Here is a 19,266-nt window from a genome sequence, read left to right on the forward strand (position 1 = left end):
GTGTGTGGTCTACCAAGCCCCGTTATTATTACAAACGCAGACCCACAAAATCAAAATGTACAAGAGACATGTGTATCGATTAATAAAGGTTATGAAAATTACAGAAGCACATTCACTGAACAACCAGAGCTGAAATAATTATCATTATGTGGACTGAATATTGAAGGGACATGTTTATCGGTTAATAAAGGTTATAAAAAGTACAGAAGCGCATTCACTGAATAACCAAATAGATCTCAGACACGAAGGCTGGACATGAAAAAGATCTTGGACGTGTAACAAGCACTGGAAAGATCTTTAATACATGGAATACAAAAAAAAATTTCAAACGTGTCATGAGTGCTAAAAAGACCTATGCCACGTTACATGGATAAAAGTAAATCTCGAACATGTGACGCGAATGCAAGAAAAGTTTTGAAAACTGGCATGAATACCCAAAAGAACTCAAACACGTAGTATGAATACCCAAAAGAACGCAGACACGTAGTATGAATGCCCAAAAGAACGCAGACACGTAGTATGAATGCCCAAAAGAACGCAGACACGTAGTATGAATACCGAAAAGAACTCAGACTTCTAGTATGAATACCCAAAAGAACTCAGACACGTAGTGTGAATACCCAAAAGAACTCAGACATCTAGTATGAATACCCAAAAGAACTCAGACACGTAGTATGAATACCCAAAAGAACTCAAACACGTAGTATGAACACCCAAAAGAACGCAGACACGTAATATGAATACCGAAAAGAACGCAGACACGTAGTATGAATGCCCAAAAGAACTCAAACATCTAGTATGAATACCCAAAAGAACTTGAAAACGTACCACAAATACCTGAAAGAACTTAGACACATAACATGAATACCCAAAAGACCTTAAGAAATGTAGCATGAATACCCAAAAGAACTGAGACATGTGGCATGAATACCCAAAAGAACTGAGACACGTGGCATGAATACCCAAAAGATTCTGAGACACGTGGCATGAATACCCAAAAGAACTCAGACATGTAGCACGAATACCCAAAAGAACTGAGACACGTGGCATGAATACCCAAAATAACTCAGACACGTGGCATGAATACCCAAAATAACTCAGACATGTAGCATGAATACCCAAAAGAACTGAGACACGTGGCATGAATACCCAAAATAACTCAGACATGTAGCACGACTACCCAAAAAACTGAGACACGTGGCATGAATACCCAAAAGAACTGAGACACATAGTATGAATACCCCAAAGATCTTAGACTCGTGGCATGAGTACCCAAAAGAACTCAGACATGTGGCATGAATACCCAAAATAACTCAGACATGTAGCATGAATGCCCAAAAGAACTGAGACACTTAGCATGAATGCCCAAAATAACTGAGACACGTGGAATATATACCCAAAAGAACTCAGACACGTGGCATAAATACCACAATCTTGGAGGTTAAAGGAAGCCTTGCGAATATCAGACTCGACACGTAATTACAAATGTAAACACTTCTACATTTTCATACGATTATTCCTTTCGTGTTGTTTTGAGTTTATAAACAACATCGCCTTTTTGAGATCTTATTTCCTAGAGTTCACCGACCCTGAGGCTCACGCATAGAGCAGAATATTGTTGTGAAGCTGTCAATGAACTTCTCCTACTTATTATTACTGTTATTATTAGATGCCAATAATCTTCTGAGCGTCAGCAAAATAGTATCCAGATGTGACGAAAGAGAAGACGTGATAGGAGAAGAGGAGTAATCTGAAATTCATGTGAAAATTACAAATAACGAAAAGTGGAAACGAAGATACAACGCATTTACAGGAATAAAGTTACATCGATCTGAATGTGTAAAGCAGAAATCTATACCAAAGGGCTCAATGAAAAGTGTAGACAGGATGAAATGAACTAAGATGACTTTATGGAAAATTACAATGCCATAGTGCATGTAGAAGTTTTTGTGAGGAAATTAAAAAAGAAAAACTACCAAAGAGTGTGAAAGCTATACCAAAGGGGAATCAATGAAAAGTGTGAACGAAATCAAATCAAAATAAGATATTTTATGGAAAATTGCATTGCTATGGTAATGTAGGTTTTCTGTGAGGAAATTAAAAAAAAAACTATCAAAGAGGAGTTTAGAGTTATGGCTAAGATGGCTTAAGGAAAAAATATAATGTTGTGGTGAATGTAGATATTTTTTTCGATTCGTGGGGAAATTGAAACGAAAAACTACCACAGGAAACGAGAGGCAAACGGGGTCACGAATGTAGACAAATCAAAAACGTAGAGAAAAATAAGAGAAAATAAATTGAGAATCCACAATAATAACCGAATTCGAAACTCCACCACGAAAACGAGAGACGAACGGAGATGATATCTGAAGCCGGAAGTCAGGGAAGAGAATAATGGAAATAAAAAAAAAAGAGGCTGAAAATACGACAGAGACGAACGTAGCGATTATTACAGCAGCGAAGTGGCGCAGATGGTTGGTAAACTGTCGTCACGCAATGACCTCGCTGCCAGATGTACTTCCGTCTATCCTTAAAGCCAGGAATCAGGTCGGTGGAAGTATGCCTCGGCAAAAAGAATTATCCGCGTGGTAACAGAGTGGTTGCCGTGTTAACGGAATGAGGTGGAAAGCGCTTTCCCAAGTGGGCGAGAGTTGTGGTAAAGCTACTGGCTATTTAGGGAGTCCAAGAAATTATTTCAGTAATTAAAGACTGGCAAAAAATTATTCGACTAACAACAAATGGTTTGGGCAAACATTTACCTGAATTAGAAAGAGATCAACGGAACAGGTAACAAACGCCCTCATGCGATACACCGTAGGCATTACTCAAGTTTCTTCGCAACCCCCTTTCATTCCTTTTACTGTACCTCGGTTCATATTCTCTTTCTTCCATCTTACTTTCCACCCTCTCCTAACAATTGATTCATAGTGCAACTGCGAGGTTTTCCAGCGCTGAATGACCTCACAGGTCCCAGCGCCTGGCTTTTGGCCTAAATTCTATATTCTGTTCTGTTCTGCTCTGAACAGGTAACACAATGCTTAGCTTGATAACCACATGAGGTTGTCGGTAGAGAAGTTAACATGTAAAGACACATATGTCGCCACAGAATGACTGTACTATCAATAGCTAAGTTGACGGTGAATTGGCTAGTTTGTCAGTGTTTTGATAAGGCTAACTATGGTAGCGAATTTTTTCCATAAAAAATACCAGTGTAGCAGTGAACTTGTTTATCCCAAAAAATATCAGGTAAGTGAGCAGTGAATTAGCTGGCAAACGAGATACCTCAGACCAAATAAAGTCACTCAGCACACCAGTAAATAAGCTCACTCACTCAGATGTCAGCCAGATAGCACTGAATCAATTCATTCTGTGAGATCTCGGATACAGCAGCTACAGATTAGTTCATTTCGTAAGTCTTCACATACTTTAGCAGTGCCTTAACTCCTTTAATCAGATTTTAGTTAAATTGTTAACTAAAATTTTAAATTGTTAAATTTACTCGTCCAATAACATGATATTAGATCTAAACGAAAGATGTCATGTTGCCTTGCAACGCGGAAGCTCAACCAACAAGGTATTTTATAACTGAGGACGAATTAGCAAAACCGATAACATTAGGATCTAACAAAAAAATTGGCCAGCCCAGCAGGAATTCAGGTAGGCTAGCATTGCATTTAAAGAGACTATATACTATTAACATAACTACAAAGGATTTAGCCATCCCCAGTAAGGGGAGTTTTTTTATTAGAAAAATACATTTATGCAGTTTTACAGTTATTTCATAGCATTTACATAATTTTACAATAATTTTTCTTCTTACCAGGACGTCTTACTTTTTGGCAGTTAAATAGCAAAGGAATTAGCTTTCGCAATAATATTCCAGTGGGAATAGCGGCAACTTGTCTCATTCTGTAACTTAGGGTATTATTAGTTTACCTAATTAATCAACAGAGACAAATTTCGAGAAAAACCATAGGTCTCCTGAAATCAGTTTTGTCTCTCTCTCTCTCTCTCTCTCTCTATATATATATATATATATATATATATATATATATATATATATATATATATATATATATATATATATATATATATATATATATATATATGTATATATATATGTATATATATATATATATATATATATATATATATATTTATATATATATATATATATGTACATATAGATATGTATATATATATATATATATATATATATATATATATATATATATATATATATATATATATTTATTTATTATATATAGATAGATAGATAGGTAGATATATGCATATGTATATATTATACGTGTGCACGCTCTTTATTTTGTAGAAAAATAGAAATATACAAAACTTCCAAATAATTCTTTCTTTAGCCTGTCAGAAGTAGGTCACGCCTGTGGTCTTGCAAAGACATATAGCACAGTTTCAGTTGTTAAAAACCAAACCTTCTCTATTCGCGACCACCGACAAATAGACCCTTCAGAGACCAAGAAAGGGTTTACCCTTCGTTCCAAAACAAAAAGTCCCGTCCGTACGCTAACGTGTCAGAAAGACAAACGACCACTTTGTATCTGATGGCCCCTGTCACCATTATCTCTCGATCGAATCCTCTCTTGTTGCACTACTAAGAACCATTATCTAATTACCACAGCATGTCGTAAATTATGGTCGTATCACCTTCCTTCCGGGAGGACATACTTGGTAATTACTTTCACGGGCGGCAGGCTTTGATCTGCAGACGAACTTTCCCTTTTATTATTCTCGGCTAATTTGGCTTGAATGTTGAGGCATCGTGTGTCTTGTAATGTGGATGTAAAAATGTGCGCTTTATTTAGCTATTTCTATGGTGTGAATATATATATATATATATATATATATATATATATATATATATATATATATATATATATATATATAGTATATATATATATATACATATATGTGTGTATATATATATATTTATACATACAGATGTATAAATGTATATATATATATATATATGTGTGTATATGTATATTTATACATACAGATGTATAAATGTATATATATATATATATATATATGTATATATATATACAGTAGATGTATATGCATGTATATATATGAAATAATATATATATATATATATATATATATATATATATATATATATATATATATATATATATATATATATATATATATATATATATTTAAATACATATATATATATATATATATATATATATATATATATATACATTTAAATACATATGTATATACAGTAAATATATATATATATATATATATACATATATATATATAAATATATAAAAATATATATATATATATATATATATAATAATAATAATAATAATAATAATAATAATAATAATAATAATATATTATCTTTCATCAATGGCCTCTGATTGGCACCTTACCTTTAGCCAAGGCTCTCTGATATGCTCTTTCGCTCTAGCCAAAGGCGCCCATGGCTTTTATTCTTCAAGGTTCAAAGGCTCTAGACTCTAGAACCTTGGAATACACTGTATGTCCCGTAGATATATTCATTAATGAGTGCTTATGACGTCGGTCGAATATTAATGACAAGCCTTGCTGGCGTGCACTACAAACCCTGTAACCCGGCGCTGCTGACTCCCTTGCCCTCCCAATCCCCTACCTACTCCACCACCACCACCCGGGGCGGACAAACAGATTTGCAGGAGTAGGGTGGATGTCTCCCATACTATCGTGTTCCCCTACCTACCCCACCACCACCTGGGGCGGACAAACAGGTTTGCAGGAGTTTGGCGGATGTCTCCCATACTATTGTGTTCCCCTACCTACCCCACCACCACCCGGGGCGGACAAACCGGTTTTCAGGTTGTGGGTGACTGCGTCATGTCTCCATGCTGTCACCCGGGGTAGGACAAACAAGATCCACTCCGATTTTTTTATTATAGATTCTTATCATGAAATCCTGAGCATCATAGAAAAATTATACAAATACTCAGTGTAATTAAGGGAAGGTTTGTTTCATAAATCATTTTCATAGCTCTGTGCTGTAAGGCAAAGTCATTCTAATACAAATTCAAGTGAACTTGATAGCCCTCGCTATTTGGGTTGCTCAGAGTCCTGAGGTCCACATGAACCTTAATATTCATTTTAATATTCATTTTAATTTTCTGTAAAAGAAAACTACTGAGATGGCTTTATCTGTCTGTCGGCACTTTTTCTGTCCACCCTCAGATCTTAATATCTACTGAGGTTAGAGGGCTGCAAATTGGTATGTTGATCGTCCACCCTCCAATCATCAAGTATACCAAATTACAGCCCCCTAGCCTCAGTAGTTTTTATTTTATTTAAGATTAAATTTAACGATAATCGTACGTCTGGCACCGCTATAGGTGCCAATAACACAGGCCACCAACCGGACCGTGGCTGCAAGTTTCATACGGCATTATACGCTGTACAGGCAACTCGATTGCGCAGAAGAAACTTCGGCTCATTTTTTTTTTAACTCTTTTTACTCCCTAACAGAAATTCTCTGACCAAGGGCTCATGTTGACATCATTTTAGCTCAGTCAGTATCGACCATCAACAAAGGTGTCTAAGTTTAAAACAAGACATTTTTGATTCTTGTAATTCCTTTATTTTATTGACTTTCTCCATTCGCTTTCTGCTGTGCCTCTGTTCTCATGTTTTATTATATTTTACATCAGAACATTTTATTATCAGAATCCTTGTTCACTGAGATGATGTAATTTTTTTGGGAATTTTCAATAAAAAAAAAGTGTGTTCATTTTGGCGATAAAATAACATTGATTCTATGAAGTCATATAATTTTTTGCCCTAAGTAAGCCCGTCAGCATTCAGTTACATTACAATTACCTTTATAATCAAATATTTTTATACTCAATTAACTTCCTAAACAAATTTTCGAATCAAAAGAAAGACCGCAGTCCTGTGTTTTGTATATCTCCATTTAGCAATTCACTCACTTACATTTTATTTGTATATACTCATTTAGTTATTCATTTTCTTACATTTTAAGGAACATGAAAGAAATCGCCGACCACAAAAAGAGCATTAACTACGTGTGGACTTACGTAACAGCCACGCGAGTTCAGCTAATGTGTTTTTCGAGTAAGCCGTGATAAGCGACCGACCTTCCTTCCACTCGGCGTAATGGCCGGCCTCAGATGTCAGTCTGATAAGGAGATAACGTCAGTCACTCCTCTGTCAGCGATGTGCTGACGAAGATGGCAACAAGACCCGGTGCCAACCTCGCGATGCGGATGGCACCAGTCATTAATGACCCGTATGACACATCCGGGTACTAGAAATAGGACATTTTGAAAATATATCTTTCGATAGATTGGGTCCTTGTTCCGGCATTTATAAACTGGCGTTGCGGTGTATATGGTCGATGTGGATACACTGTATATATATCTGTATACCTGAGTGTTTATTTGTGTGGATACAATAAACATGTACACACACACACACACACACACAGAACTGCAGGCGCGTAGGAATTTCTACACCTCGATAAAAGACTACACTCTCAATCCAGTTATTTGGCAGATAACGATTTCGTAAACGTGTAATTAAGCTTAACAGAAAACTGGTAATAATATACAATTAATAACATATTGTTGATAACATTTTCCCCTGTGGCCTCAAAACCCACACCTGCGGTGTCCCTGTTATAACAACCAAAGTAATGGCCACAGAAAAAGGATATTGCGGATTATTTCATGAAGGGAGCTGTAGTTGTAATTAATTTATGTAATGAACACCGTTCAATCATACGTAAATTACAGCTGATGTATGTACGAATATCAGCTATAATCTATATTCGCTATTTTTGTATAAATAGAATACGGTATATTATTATTATTATTATTATTATTATTATTATTATTATTATTATTATTATTATTGCTGTTGTTATTATTATTATTATTATTATTATTACTGCCCCTTCCATAACTAGAGGGACGCATTAGTCAAAGATAAGGAAAACAAAAAATATATTAGCCTCTCTCATTAACGCCAGAGGGAAGAAGCTATATCAATCAACGATGCTCAAGAACTGAAGTATATCTTGGCTCTTAAAGATTCTAAGAAATGAATAAATGAATGAATGGCGATTTCACCTTCGTTACTTGTTCACTGCGGTCAGGTTATTCATTCTTCAAGTTCGGAGTAAAAAAAAAAAAAAAAAAAGTAAAAAATGCGCTGAAGTTTCTTCGGCGCAATCGAGTTTTCTGTACAGCGTTTAATGCTGTATGAAACTTTCAGCCACGGTGTCCTGGGGGGTTAGTACCTATAGTGGTGCCAGAAGTACGATCATGGCTAACTTCAACCTTAAATAAAATAAAAACTACTGAGGCTAGAGGTCTGGAATTTGGTATGTTTCATGACTATAGGTGGATGATCAACTTACCAATTTGCAGCCCTCTAGCCTCAGTAGTTTTTAAGATTTGAGGGCGGACAGAAAAAAGTGCAGACAGAAAAGGTGCGGACGTACAGACAAAGCCGCCACAATACTTTCGTTTACAGGAAACTAAAAGGATAAAAGTTCGGCTAAGATGAATTTTCACAAAAAAAAAAAAAAAAATTCACAAGAAAATACTCTGCATCTCTCAGTGGTTGAAACTGAGTTTTTATATAAATATGTTCATTGGACTATCCTGAGTTCCAGGAATGTCTACACAAGTACAGTGCTAATAATAATAATAATAATAATAATAATAATAATAATAATTCTCCTTTCATGTGACAGGCAGTTTCGAACGTAAGACGCCATCCAGAATAAATTGTTGGACATTCTGACTAAGCCAATTCCCTTTACGTAGACGAATCACGTAACTATCCGGCTTCGTCGGCTCCCTAATCAGAGGCTTCCACAAGATTCGCAGGTACGAGAACTGAACGGGAAGTACATACCCTGGACGAACGCGAACGTTTCATGACAATTGGTCACTGACACGATTTTCCATCAAGATAAATGTTGGTGCCAGCTTAGATTTTTGTTCTCTTTTTTTTTTTTTTTTTTTGCTGCTTCCTTATGTAGGTTTATCTCAGATGTCGATTTATATTTTCAAACGTGGCGTGTACCTGGACACGCACATACGTAATCATGTGTGAGATGGGGTATGCTGTCGCATGTATAAACGCCTACGCACACACATGTATATTATATTATATTATATATATATATATATATATATATATATATATATATATATATATATATATATATATATATATATATATATATATATATTATCAAGGCCTTTATAAAATTCAACAGGGCAAAATATACCCCTTCAAAAAAATCTAATCATTAATTCTTGATGTGGATTCCTCATTGACAAATCCCCCTGTAGAAGACCTGTGAAGTATATTTGCCTAGGTATTGTCACCAAATTTTGACCATTTTTCATTAGTTTTAGAGAAAAATAAGATTGTAGAAATGATGAGTTTGATAATGACTTTTCCATCCATACGATTTTTATAGACAGCATATAGGAGTACTTCGAAATCGTTATAATAAATCGATTAAGCCTAATAATAACACTTGTTTAGATGAGGTAAGTGGTTGGTGTAGTGAAGTTTCGGAATATTCCTTTTTCTTTTCTTTCTATTGAAATCATATTTTTTGGAGGCCTGAAATTCAAGTCAGTGGCCCCTGTGGTGGGCTTGTTCCATATGAATAGGGTTCATCTTTTTATAATAATAATAATAATAATAATAATAATAATAATAACAATAATAATAATAATAATAATAATAATAATAATGAACACCATATTCTTTGGAAGCTTGAATTTCAAGTCAGTGGCCCTGTGGTGGGCTTGTTCCATTGGAATAGGGTTCATCTTTTTATAATAAAAATAATAATAATAATAATAATAATAATAATAATAATAATAATAATAATAATAATAATGAACATCATATTCTTTGAAGCTTGAATTTCAAGTCAGTTGTGGTGGGCTTGTTCCATATGAATAGGGTTCATCTTTTTTAATAATAATAATAATAATAATAATAATAATAATAATAATAATAATAATAATAATAATAATAATGAACATCATATTCTTTGGAAGCTTGAATTTCAAGTCAGTGGCCCCTGTGGTGGGCTTGTTCCATATGAATAGGTTCATCTTATAATAATAATAATAATAATAATAATAATAATAATAATAATAATAATAATAATAATAATAATAATGAACATCATATCTTTGGAAGCTTGAATTTCAACTCAGTGGCCCCTGTGGTGGCTTGTTCCATATGAATATGGTTCATCTTTGTATAATAATAATAATAATACACAATAATAATAATAATAATAATAATAATAATAATAATGAACACCATATTCTTGGAAGTTTGAATTTTCACTCAATGGGCTTGTTCCATATGAATAAGGTTCATCTTTGTATGATTATAATAATAATATAATAATAATACACATAATAATAATAATATTGAGCACCATATTCTTTGGAAGCTTGGAATTTCAAGTCAGTGGCCCCCTGGTCTGTTTGTTCCGTATGAATAGGGTTTGTCTTTTCATCATCATCATCATCATCATCATCATCATCATCATATCATCAATATCATCATCAATCATCAATCATCATCATCATCATCATCATCATCATCATCATCATCATCATCATCATCATCATAGCGGCATAAGTCTTAAAATGTAGAAACAAATCCACGGTTATGTATATGTACATATATTTAAAGATAAAACTACAGTTTATCTTTAAATATTTGTACATATACTGTACATAACTGTGGATTTGTGTCTCCAATAATAATAATAATAATAATAAATAATAATAATAATAATAAAAATAATAATAATAATAATAATAATAATAATAATAATTGAGCTCAGGGGATTTATCTATGTACTTTTTAAAAAATCTTTCATAGCATCTAATGTAGACTTGGGAGAGGATAACAAAATTTTTTTTTCTATTTACTGTCTATAGATATCATAAATTCAAAGGTAGGATTATAAAAACTCACTTTCCCTTTATCAACCTAGATATCTCAAGAGAAACATGTCCCCAACCCGCGCCGGCAACCTTGTCGCACACTTCTCACTAACAAGTTGGAAACAGGTCGATGGAAAAGCGAGCCGTGGAACAAATGTTGGGTAGTTGTATGAAACATTAGTCTGGACTAACCCGTAAGTCGCTGACCTATTGACAACATGCTTTTGAGCAACCTACAAACTAATGCCAACATCCGCAAGTCGTTGACCTGTTGATAACTTGTTTTTAGCAACATACAAACTAATACTAACATATTTTAGGCAACCTCAAGAGTTCAAGCGAAGGTCAAACGCATTACGACCCTAAAAACAATTTTCCTTGTATTGTAATAATTTACTTGTATTTTTGTTTGTTTATTATTTTATTAATTTATTTTTTCTTTTCAAATCTGTGATCTTTCTTTCTATGTTCCGTATTTCCTTCTGTTACTACTTTCAAATGAACACCAAAATATTCTTTGGAAGCTTGAATATCAAGTCCATGGCCCCTTTAGTGCCCTTGTTCCATATGAATTGGTTTCATCTTCTGGATAATAATAATAATAATAATAATAATAATAATAATAATAATAATAATAATAATAATAATAATAATAATAATAAAATAATAATAAACTTAGCATTCTTTGAAGCTTGAATTTCAATTTAATAGGCCATATGTGCTTGTTCCAAATGAATAGGTTCATCTTCTGAATAATAATAATAATAATAATAATAATAATAATAATAATAATAATAATAAACCACAGTATTTTTTCAAGCTTGAATTTCAAGTCAGTGGCCCCTTTTGGTGGGCTTGTTCCATATGAATAGGGTTCATCTTCTGAATAATAATAATAATAATAATAATAATAATAATAATAATAATAACTTGCACGGTCCTCCACCGTATAGTGAATGAATGAATTATTGGGATTTTTTCTGGCGCCACAACAACCCCACCACCGCCCTGAATCCTGGCAAGATTTAGTCACACAAAAAATATCTGCATGAGGTACGCCATCTTTCCCCACAGATTATGTCAAAGACTAAATCATGTTTTCAACATTCCAATTAATTTATCTCAGACAATGGCCCATACTCATCTCAGACATTGTCACGTCAAAGCTGTAAGTATGTCACATACATGTCTACGACACGTTTTGTGATGTTGGTTTATAAAAAGGATCAGGTTATCAGATTGTCTTTGTTACTGCCAGTGCAAAAGGGGTTAGTGCCGCCAAATGTTGCGGTGTAGGCATTATTTGTTCTTTGAGCGTGCCTTCGGCCCTGGATCATTTTTAACCTTTCCGTTCATATTCTTTTCTTCCATCTTACTTTCCACCTTCTTCTAACAATTGATTCATAGTGCAACTGCTTTGAGGTTTTCCTCCTGTTACACCTTTCAAACCTTTTTGCTCTCAATTTCCATTTCAGCGCTGATTGACTCCATAGGTCCCAGCAATTGGCCTTTGGCATAAATACTATGTTCTGTCATATTCCCAGTGAAAAACCAATACGAACACCGAGAAATAAAGTTAAAGTCCCGTAACTGGGGACATGAAAAAAACACATATATATATATATATATATATATATATATATATATATATATATATATATATATATATATATATATATATATATGTGTGTGTGTGTGTGTGTGTGTGTGTGTGTCTGTGAGTGTGTGCGTGTGTGTGTGTGTTTGTGTGTGGGTGTATTTACCTAGATAGACAGTAGACAGGTAATTAGATATATGCATGAGAATCATCTAGCCTGATCAGTAATATGCAAAGCCCTCTCCAGAATAACAAAAATAATGAAAAAGATAGAAAACGAATAATGAAAATCCTTTTCTCCACATCAAAAGCAAATCCGACAGGTGGAAAATGCGCCGAAGTTTCTTCGGCGCAATCGAGTTTTCTGTACGGCGTATAATCAAGGCCACTGAAAACAGACCTATCTTTCGGTGGTCTCGGTATAATCCTGTTTGAGCCGCGGCTCATGAAACCTTCAGCCACGGCCTGGTGATGGCCTAGCTTATAGTGTTGCTAGAAACACAATCTGGTGTAACTTTAACCCTAAATTAAATAAAAACTACTGAATGTAGAGGGCTGCAATTTGGCATGTTTGGTGATTGGAGGATGGATGATCAACATACCAATTTGCAGCCCTCTAGGTTCAGTAGTTTTCAAGATCTAAGGGCGGACAGACAATGATCTCAATGATTTTCCTTTATAGACAACTAAAAAGGAAGAACGCTTAAGTGTCTGTCAGGAAGACAAAATTGAAACCGGCAATAATAATTAGTTCATGATTTTATATAATTAACGATAACTAATGTAATCATCCGGTCACCTCTGTTAGGAATACCACCACTGGTGGTCTTATCTTGGTAATTTCACATTGTTGATTTTTCCCCCCTTGTCATTTTTGTTCCAAATGCTGTAATTATTGCTGCTAACTTTACCTCGATAATAGTTTCCAAGAGCCAGATGTCGTTTGTCGTGGAAGACAGCTTGTTCAAACAATTCTCTCTGACGAAACTGCGATTCTCAGTTTCAAACAGGTAAGTGGTGTTCTTTAATTGCCACACTTCGAGCGCAGAATCTTGGGCACTAGGAAATATCGTAGAATTCAAAATCAGGATATACACTCTGGCATATTGTATGAGAGGGTGTTTGTGTGTGTGTATATGTATGTATATATATATATATATATATATATATATATATATATATATATATATATATATATATATATATATATATATATATATGAACATAGAAAAATACTGGTCACTTTTACAAATACTTATGTAATTGCAATATTCACAATGCCCTCTTAACTTCTCGAATTCTTCGCACTTTTTGGATACGCTTGTCACTACAAAGCCTTAGAATCCAGATGCAAGAAACAGGAAGTCATTCTGATGTCCGGTAGCAGGAATCGAACCCGCATCCCTAACGGAGATCAGAATTACTACTTCCTAATTCTTGCATTTGGATCTAAGGCTTTGCAGACAAGTTACTGTTACATACGCATGTGGTAAAAAGTGACCTGAAAGATTCTCCATATGTATATATATATATATATATATATATATATATATATATATATATATATATATATATATACATACATAAATATATAAACAGACACACACATTGACATACACACACACATACACACACACACACACACACACACACACATATATATATATATATATATATATATATATATATATATATATATATGTATATATATATATATATATATGTATATATAAAAATATATATATATAATTTCATATGTATATATAAAAATATATATATATATATTATATATACACAAAATATAGATATATATATATATATATATATATATATATATATACAATATATATATATATATATATAATATATATATAATATATATATATACAATATATATATATATATATATATATATATATCCGTGTGCGTATATACACGCACACAGATATGTGTGTGTGTATGTGTATGTAACTGTAAGTGATTCAGCGTACATTGCATGACGGCCAGCGATCCTTGTCGTTTCTCAAAAGGACGGGGTGAGTGTCCTTTCACCTCCGGGGAAGAGAGAAATAAAGGGAAAACCTCGAGGGGAATATATCACTCGATCCAATAAACTTATCGAAGTTCCAAGTCCACTTCCTGAATGAGTAATGAGGTTTCGTGACTGCGGGGGAGCCCCACCTGTTACAGGTGTTTTCGTTACGAAAAGAGGAAGTGGCGAGTTAACCCCCGCCACCCCCTCTCTCTCTCTGACAGAAGAAATGAAATCTCTCGACCTTACCCAGTGGCCGGAAGGTCGAAAGTGCCTTTGGGAAGTGATGCGATTGTGTTCCTTACGGACCTTCTCAGACAGAACGCGTAGCCTTCCCTGTGTCACTTAGCACCTGTACCAAATTAGCGCCAGGGTGACCGGCGACGCCAGACAATACATCGATCACTCAAATTTTCCAAGGAAAGAGAGTCGATATTCACGATGCTTCCTTCGACTGAAAATGCAAATCGACCCTTACTTCGCAATGGAATAGTGAAAGGGGACAAAAATTATAACAGAAAAAACGTAAAACGACTTTTTCTGTCGCGATCATGTCGATGACTGGCACCTGTCCGTGTGGCATCTGTACGATGATTCACGGACCGCGAGTGCGTGCGTGCGTACGTCTGACTGAGGACGTTCGGAGCTGACGATTGTTCACCCGGCACAGCTCAGCATCAGTCTTTGTCAAATCGCCAAGATGAGAGGACTAATCGTCCTCCCGCTCGCGATTGGCCTGCTTCTCAGCCTCCTGCTTCTGGTGAGTCTTGAGGGAGAGGAGACGAGAGTGTCTAGAGTATTGGCTTTTCGTGCGGTTCTCTGACATAAGACTTTGATTGACTTTTAGTTCATTTTCTTGAAAAAAGTACTGGATTTAGCATAAGACTTTTTTTTTAACATACTTGTTGGGTCTTTCTGTTTTATTCAGTATAAGACAGCTCTCTTTTTTATATTTATATTATATAATATATACATATATATATATATATATATATATATATATATATATATATATATATATATATATATATATATATATATATATGTATGTATATATATGTATGTATATATATTTACATATGTATTTATATATAAATGCATATATGTATATATTTATATATACATATATATATATTATATATATATATATATATATATATATATATATATATATATATATATACAAGGCATTCTGTAAGGCCTATTGAAAATAGTCTCCACATTCCGTTTAAAAACAAGAAACCTAAATTCACCAAACTTTCAAACCAGAAACTTTAACCATGATTTTGAGCAAAGACAGAAGAGACCCAAACAGGAATAAATAACGCAAAAGGGATCCGAACAGGGGCAAAGTTCGCAGTTCAGCTTAGGTGGGGAAATTCGGCTTTCACTCCTTGGTGATTTGAATGCCGTCCAATGCTTATCTTTCAAGCGGCCAAAATGATTCATTACCTTACGGCGACTGAGTCAGTATATACTTTGGTCACCTTTTAAGAGGTTTTTCACTGAAGTTTTTTTTTTTTTTTTTGTCTGCAAATGTTTGACCTTCAGTATTTTATCTTAAGGGTAGTTTTAATCTTATTACGTCTCAAATACGGTTTATTAATTTTTTGAGGGATCGGATACTGAACTGCATTAGAAATTGTATGTATATATATATATACATATACAGTATATATATATATATATATATATATATATATATATATATATATATATATATATATATATATATATATATATATATATATATATATATATATATATATATATATATATATATATATATTTTTTTTTTTTTTTTCTATTTCTTAAGTTTTTTCTACATTAAACGGCCACCGTTTAACATTTTTTTTCCTGTATTTATAATCAATATACATCATTTTCCTCTATAATCAATATACATCATTTTCCTCTATAATCCATATACATCATTTCCTCTATAATCAATAATCTTTTTCCTCTGTAATCAATGTACATCATTTCCCTCTATAATCAATATGCATCATAATTCTGATCCATTTTTTCGACCACTTGTTAAAAAAATCATGTATCACACTAACTGCCTGTGTACTGTTCTTAAACTATTAGCATCTAAGCAACAAGCATGAAAAATTTTCTTATATTGTAGTTAACTTTTATCTGACACTGATTAAATAACTGCGTTTAAAGGTGTCAATAACTAAGCAACAAATAACTGTACTTTTAGTTTTCTGTTAAAGAAAACTATTGAGCCGGTTTTTTCTGTCTGTCCGCACTTTTTTCTGTCCGCACTTTTTCTGTCCACCCTCAGATCTTAAAAACTACTGAGGCTCCAATCATCAAAGATACCAATTGCAGCCCTCTAGCATCAGTAGTTTTGATTTTATTTAAGGTTAAAGTTAGCCATAATCGTTCTTCTGGTAAGGATATAGGCCAGGCTTCCACGGGGACGTGGTTAAAGTTTCATGGGCCACGGCTCATACAGCCTTATATCGAGACCACTGAAAGATAGCTCTATTTTCGATAGCCTTGAGTATACGCTGTAGCGGCTGTACGGAAAACTCGATTGCGCCGAAGAAACTTCGGCGCATCTTTTACTTATTACAAAAATAACCAAAATCCTAGAAAGAATCATTTCACGTAGATTCTCAGACATCGATATATCTTCAACGGCGACTTTCCTTTGCTCATAATGCATGGACTTTTAAAATTTAGCGCTTTCAATACCTGGCCGGTAAATCAAATAAATAAGAAATAACGATTTAACTCCGAGATCCGATACTTATTTCAGTGATTTTGAAAACTGACGATCTTTGAACAACAGGTTCTCCCATACTTAACTTTTCCAGCTTACACGATTACCCTTGCTGCACGTAGCTTTTGGTGCACTGAGGTCGCTGCGACCAATCGGGTTGTGGGTGCTTTGAAAAGGGGAGGGGGAAGCCTGCTGTGGACCTTTTGATCTGACCAAACAGAAACGACCTCATCTGAATCTTACAGTAGAACCGTTTCCAAGATACATCTTTTAACTTGTGAACTTTTAAAATTAGCATGCTTAGTTGGCGTTATGTATCAACAAATCTACTGAACATAAAAGAAATTCATTTGTTTTCGAAGAATTACGTCTAATAAGTCTTTTGAAGGCACTTGATTTCAGTATCTAAATATATTGATATATGTATTGATTTTAGTATCTAAATTTATGCATTGGTATATGTATTGATCTACAGTATATACCAGTGATATGAGTACATTTCTTTTATGTAACTATCAAAGCACATTTTCCAACGCAGGTTCCTTGAACAGTTTTGTAATCGAAAAAATTTAAAGGTTTATCATTAGCTCATTTATTATTAGTTCATTGCATGCAAAATCATCCATACCATTTTTTTCCACGAATTCATCTTCCTGGTTTGTTTCGGGATTAGTAATAACCACAATTCTAATCATAAAGCTCATTAAAGGGGATTAGAAGTGTAATTTCGCATAAAAATGGACAAAATTGTTCTGAAAATATCATTCAGAGAGAAGTGTGTCTTCATTCAAAATGATCAGCAAGAGAATGAAAGTCGTAAACCTGGTGAATTATTATTGTCATTTTATGCTTTTTGATAAATTTTCCATTAAGGTCTGCCCGTTTGTGCTTATGAACATTGTTTTCAATTGTCTCATTTTCCAAATGACGGTGAGCTCAAATCCCAATCTGTCAACTCCATCTCCGTAGCCACAGAGGATGAAAATAAATAAAGGCTAAAAATAAATAAATTACAGTAATTAGCGTGGCAAAGTGAGAAAGGGAGTAGGAGGCCTGGTGCGCACCTCCGCGTTCCTCCCAGCCAACCGAACGAGACCACCTGAGTCAAATTGAGAAGCCTGTGAAACAAAAGCTAGCGGTGGATGACAGATGTTCAGCCGACACGCAATTGACACCTGTCTCTCTCTCTCTCTCTCTCTCTCTCTCTCTCTCTCTCTCTCTCTGTTCCTCTTCCGCATCTGTTATCCTTTTTCCCTGTCATTAGTCACAGTGTTTAACCCCATTCTTACACCCTATTTAACCCTATTCTTACAACACCCTAATTAACCCTATTCTTCTAGCCTATTTAAACCTATCCTTACAACACCCTATTTAACCCTATTCTTGCAACACCCTATTTAACCCTATCCTCTGTCCTTACAACATCCTATTTAACCCTATTTATCCCTATTTTTACATCTTATTTAACCCTATTCTTACAACACCCTACTTAACTCCATTCTTACACCCTATTTACCCCTATTCTCTGTCCTTACGACATCCTACTTAACCCTGTTTATCCCTATCTTTACTACACCCTATTTAACCCTATTCTTACAACACCCTATTTAACTCCATTCTTACACCCTATTTAACCCTATCTTCTGTCCTTACAACATCTTTTTAACCCTATTTATCCCTATTTTTACAGCACCCTATTTAACCTACTCTTACAACACCCTAATTAACTCCATTCTTACACCCTATTTAACTCTATTCTCTGTTCTTACAACATCCTACTTAACCCTATTTATCCCTATTTTTACAGCACCCTATTTAATCCTACTCTTACAACACCCTATTTAACTCCATTCTTACACCCTATTTAACTCTATTCTCTGTTCTC

At 34.1% G+C, this 19,266-nt stretch overlaps 1 protein-coding gene across 1 annotated transcript in view; it reads left to right on the top strand.

The window, feature by feature from the left end:
• The first annotated feature begins 15,339 nt into the window (after window positions 1–15,339).
• The window catches only part of LOC136851055 (serine-rich adhesin for platelets-like), a 35,373-nt gene continuing 31,446 nt past the window's right edge, over window positions 15,340–19,266 (top strand). The window contains exon 1 of the mRNA XM_067125025.1: window positions 15,340–15,404. Coding sequence (XP_066981126.1) covers window positions 15,345–15,404 — 60 coding nt within the window. The 5' untranslated portion in view covers window positions 15,340–15,344. The remainder of the gene's footprint in view (window positions 15,405–19,266) is intronic.

The sequence above is a fragment of the Macrobrachium rosenbergii genome, chromosome 23, assembly GCF_040412425.1.
Source record: "Macrobrachium rosenbergii isolate ZJJX-2024 chromosome 23, ASM4041242v1, whole genome shotgun sequence".
NCBI lineage: Eukaryota > Metazoa > Arthropoda > Malacostraca > Decapoda > Palaemonidae > Macrobrachium > Macrobrachium rosenbergii.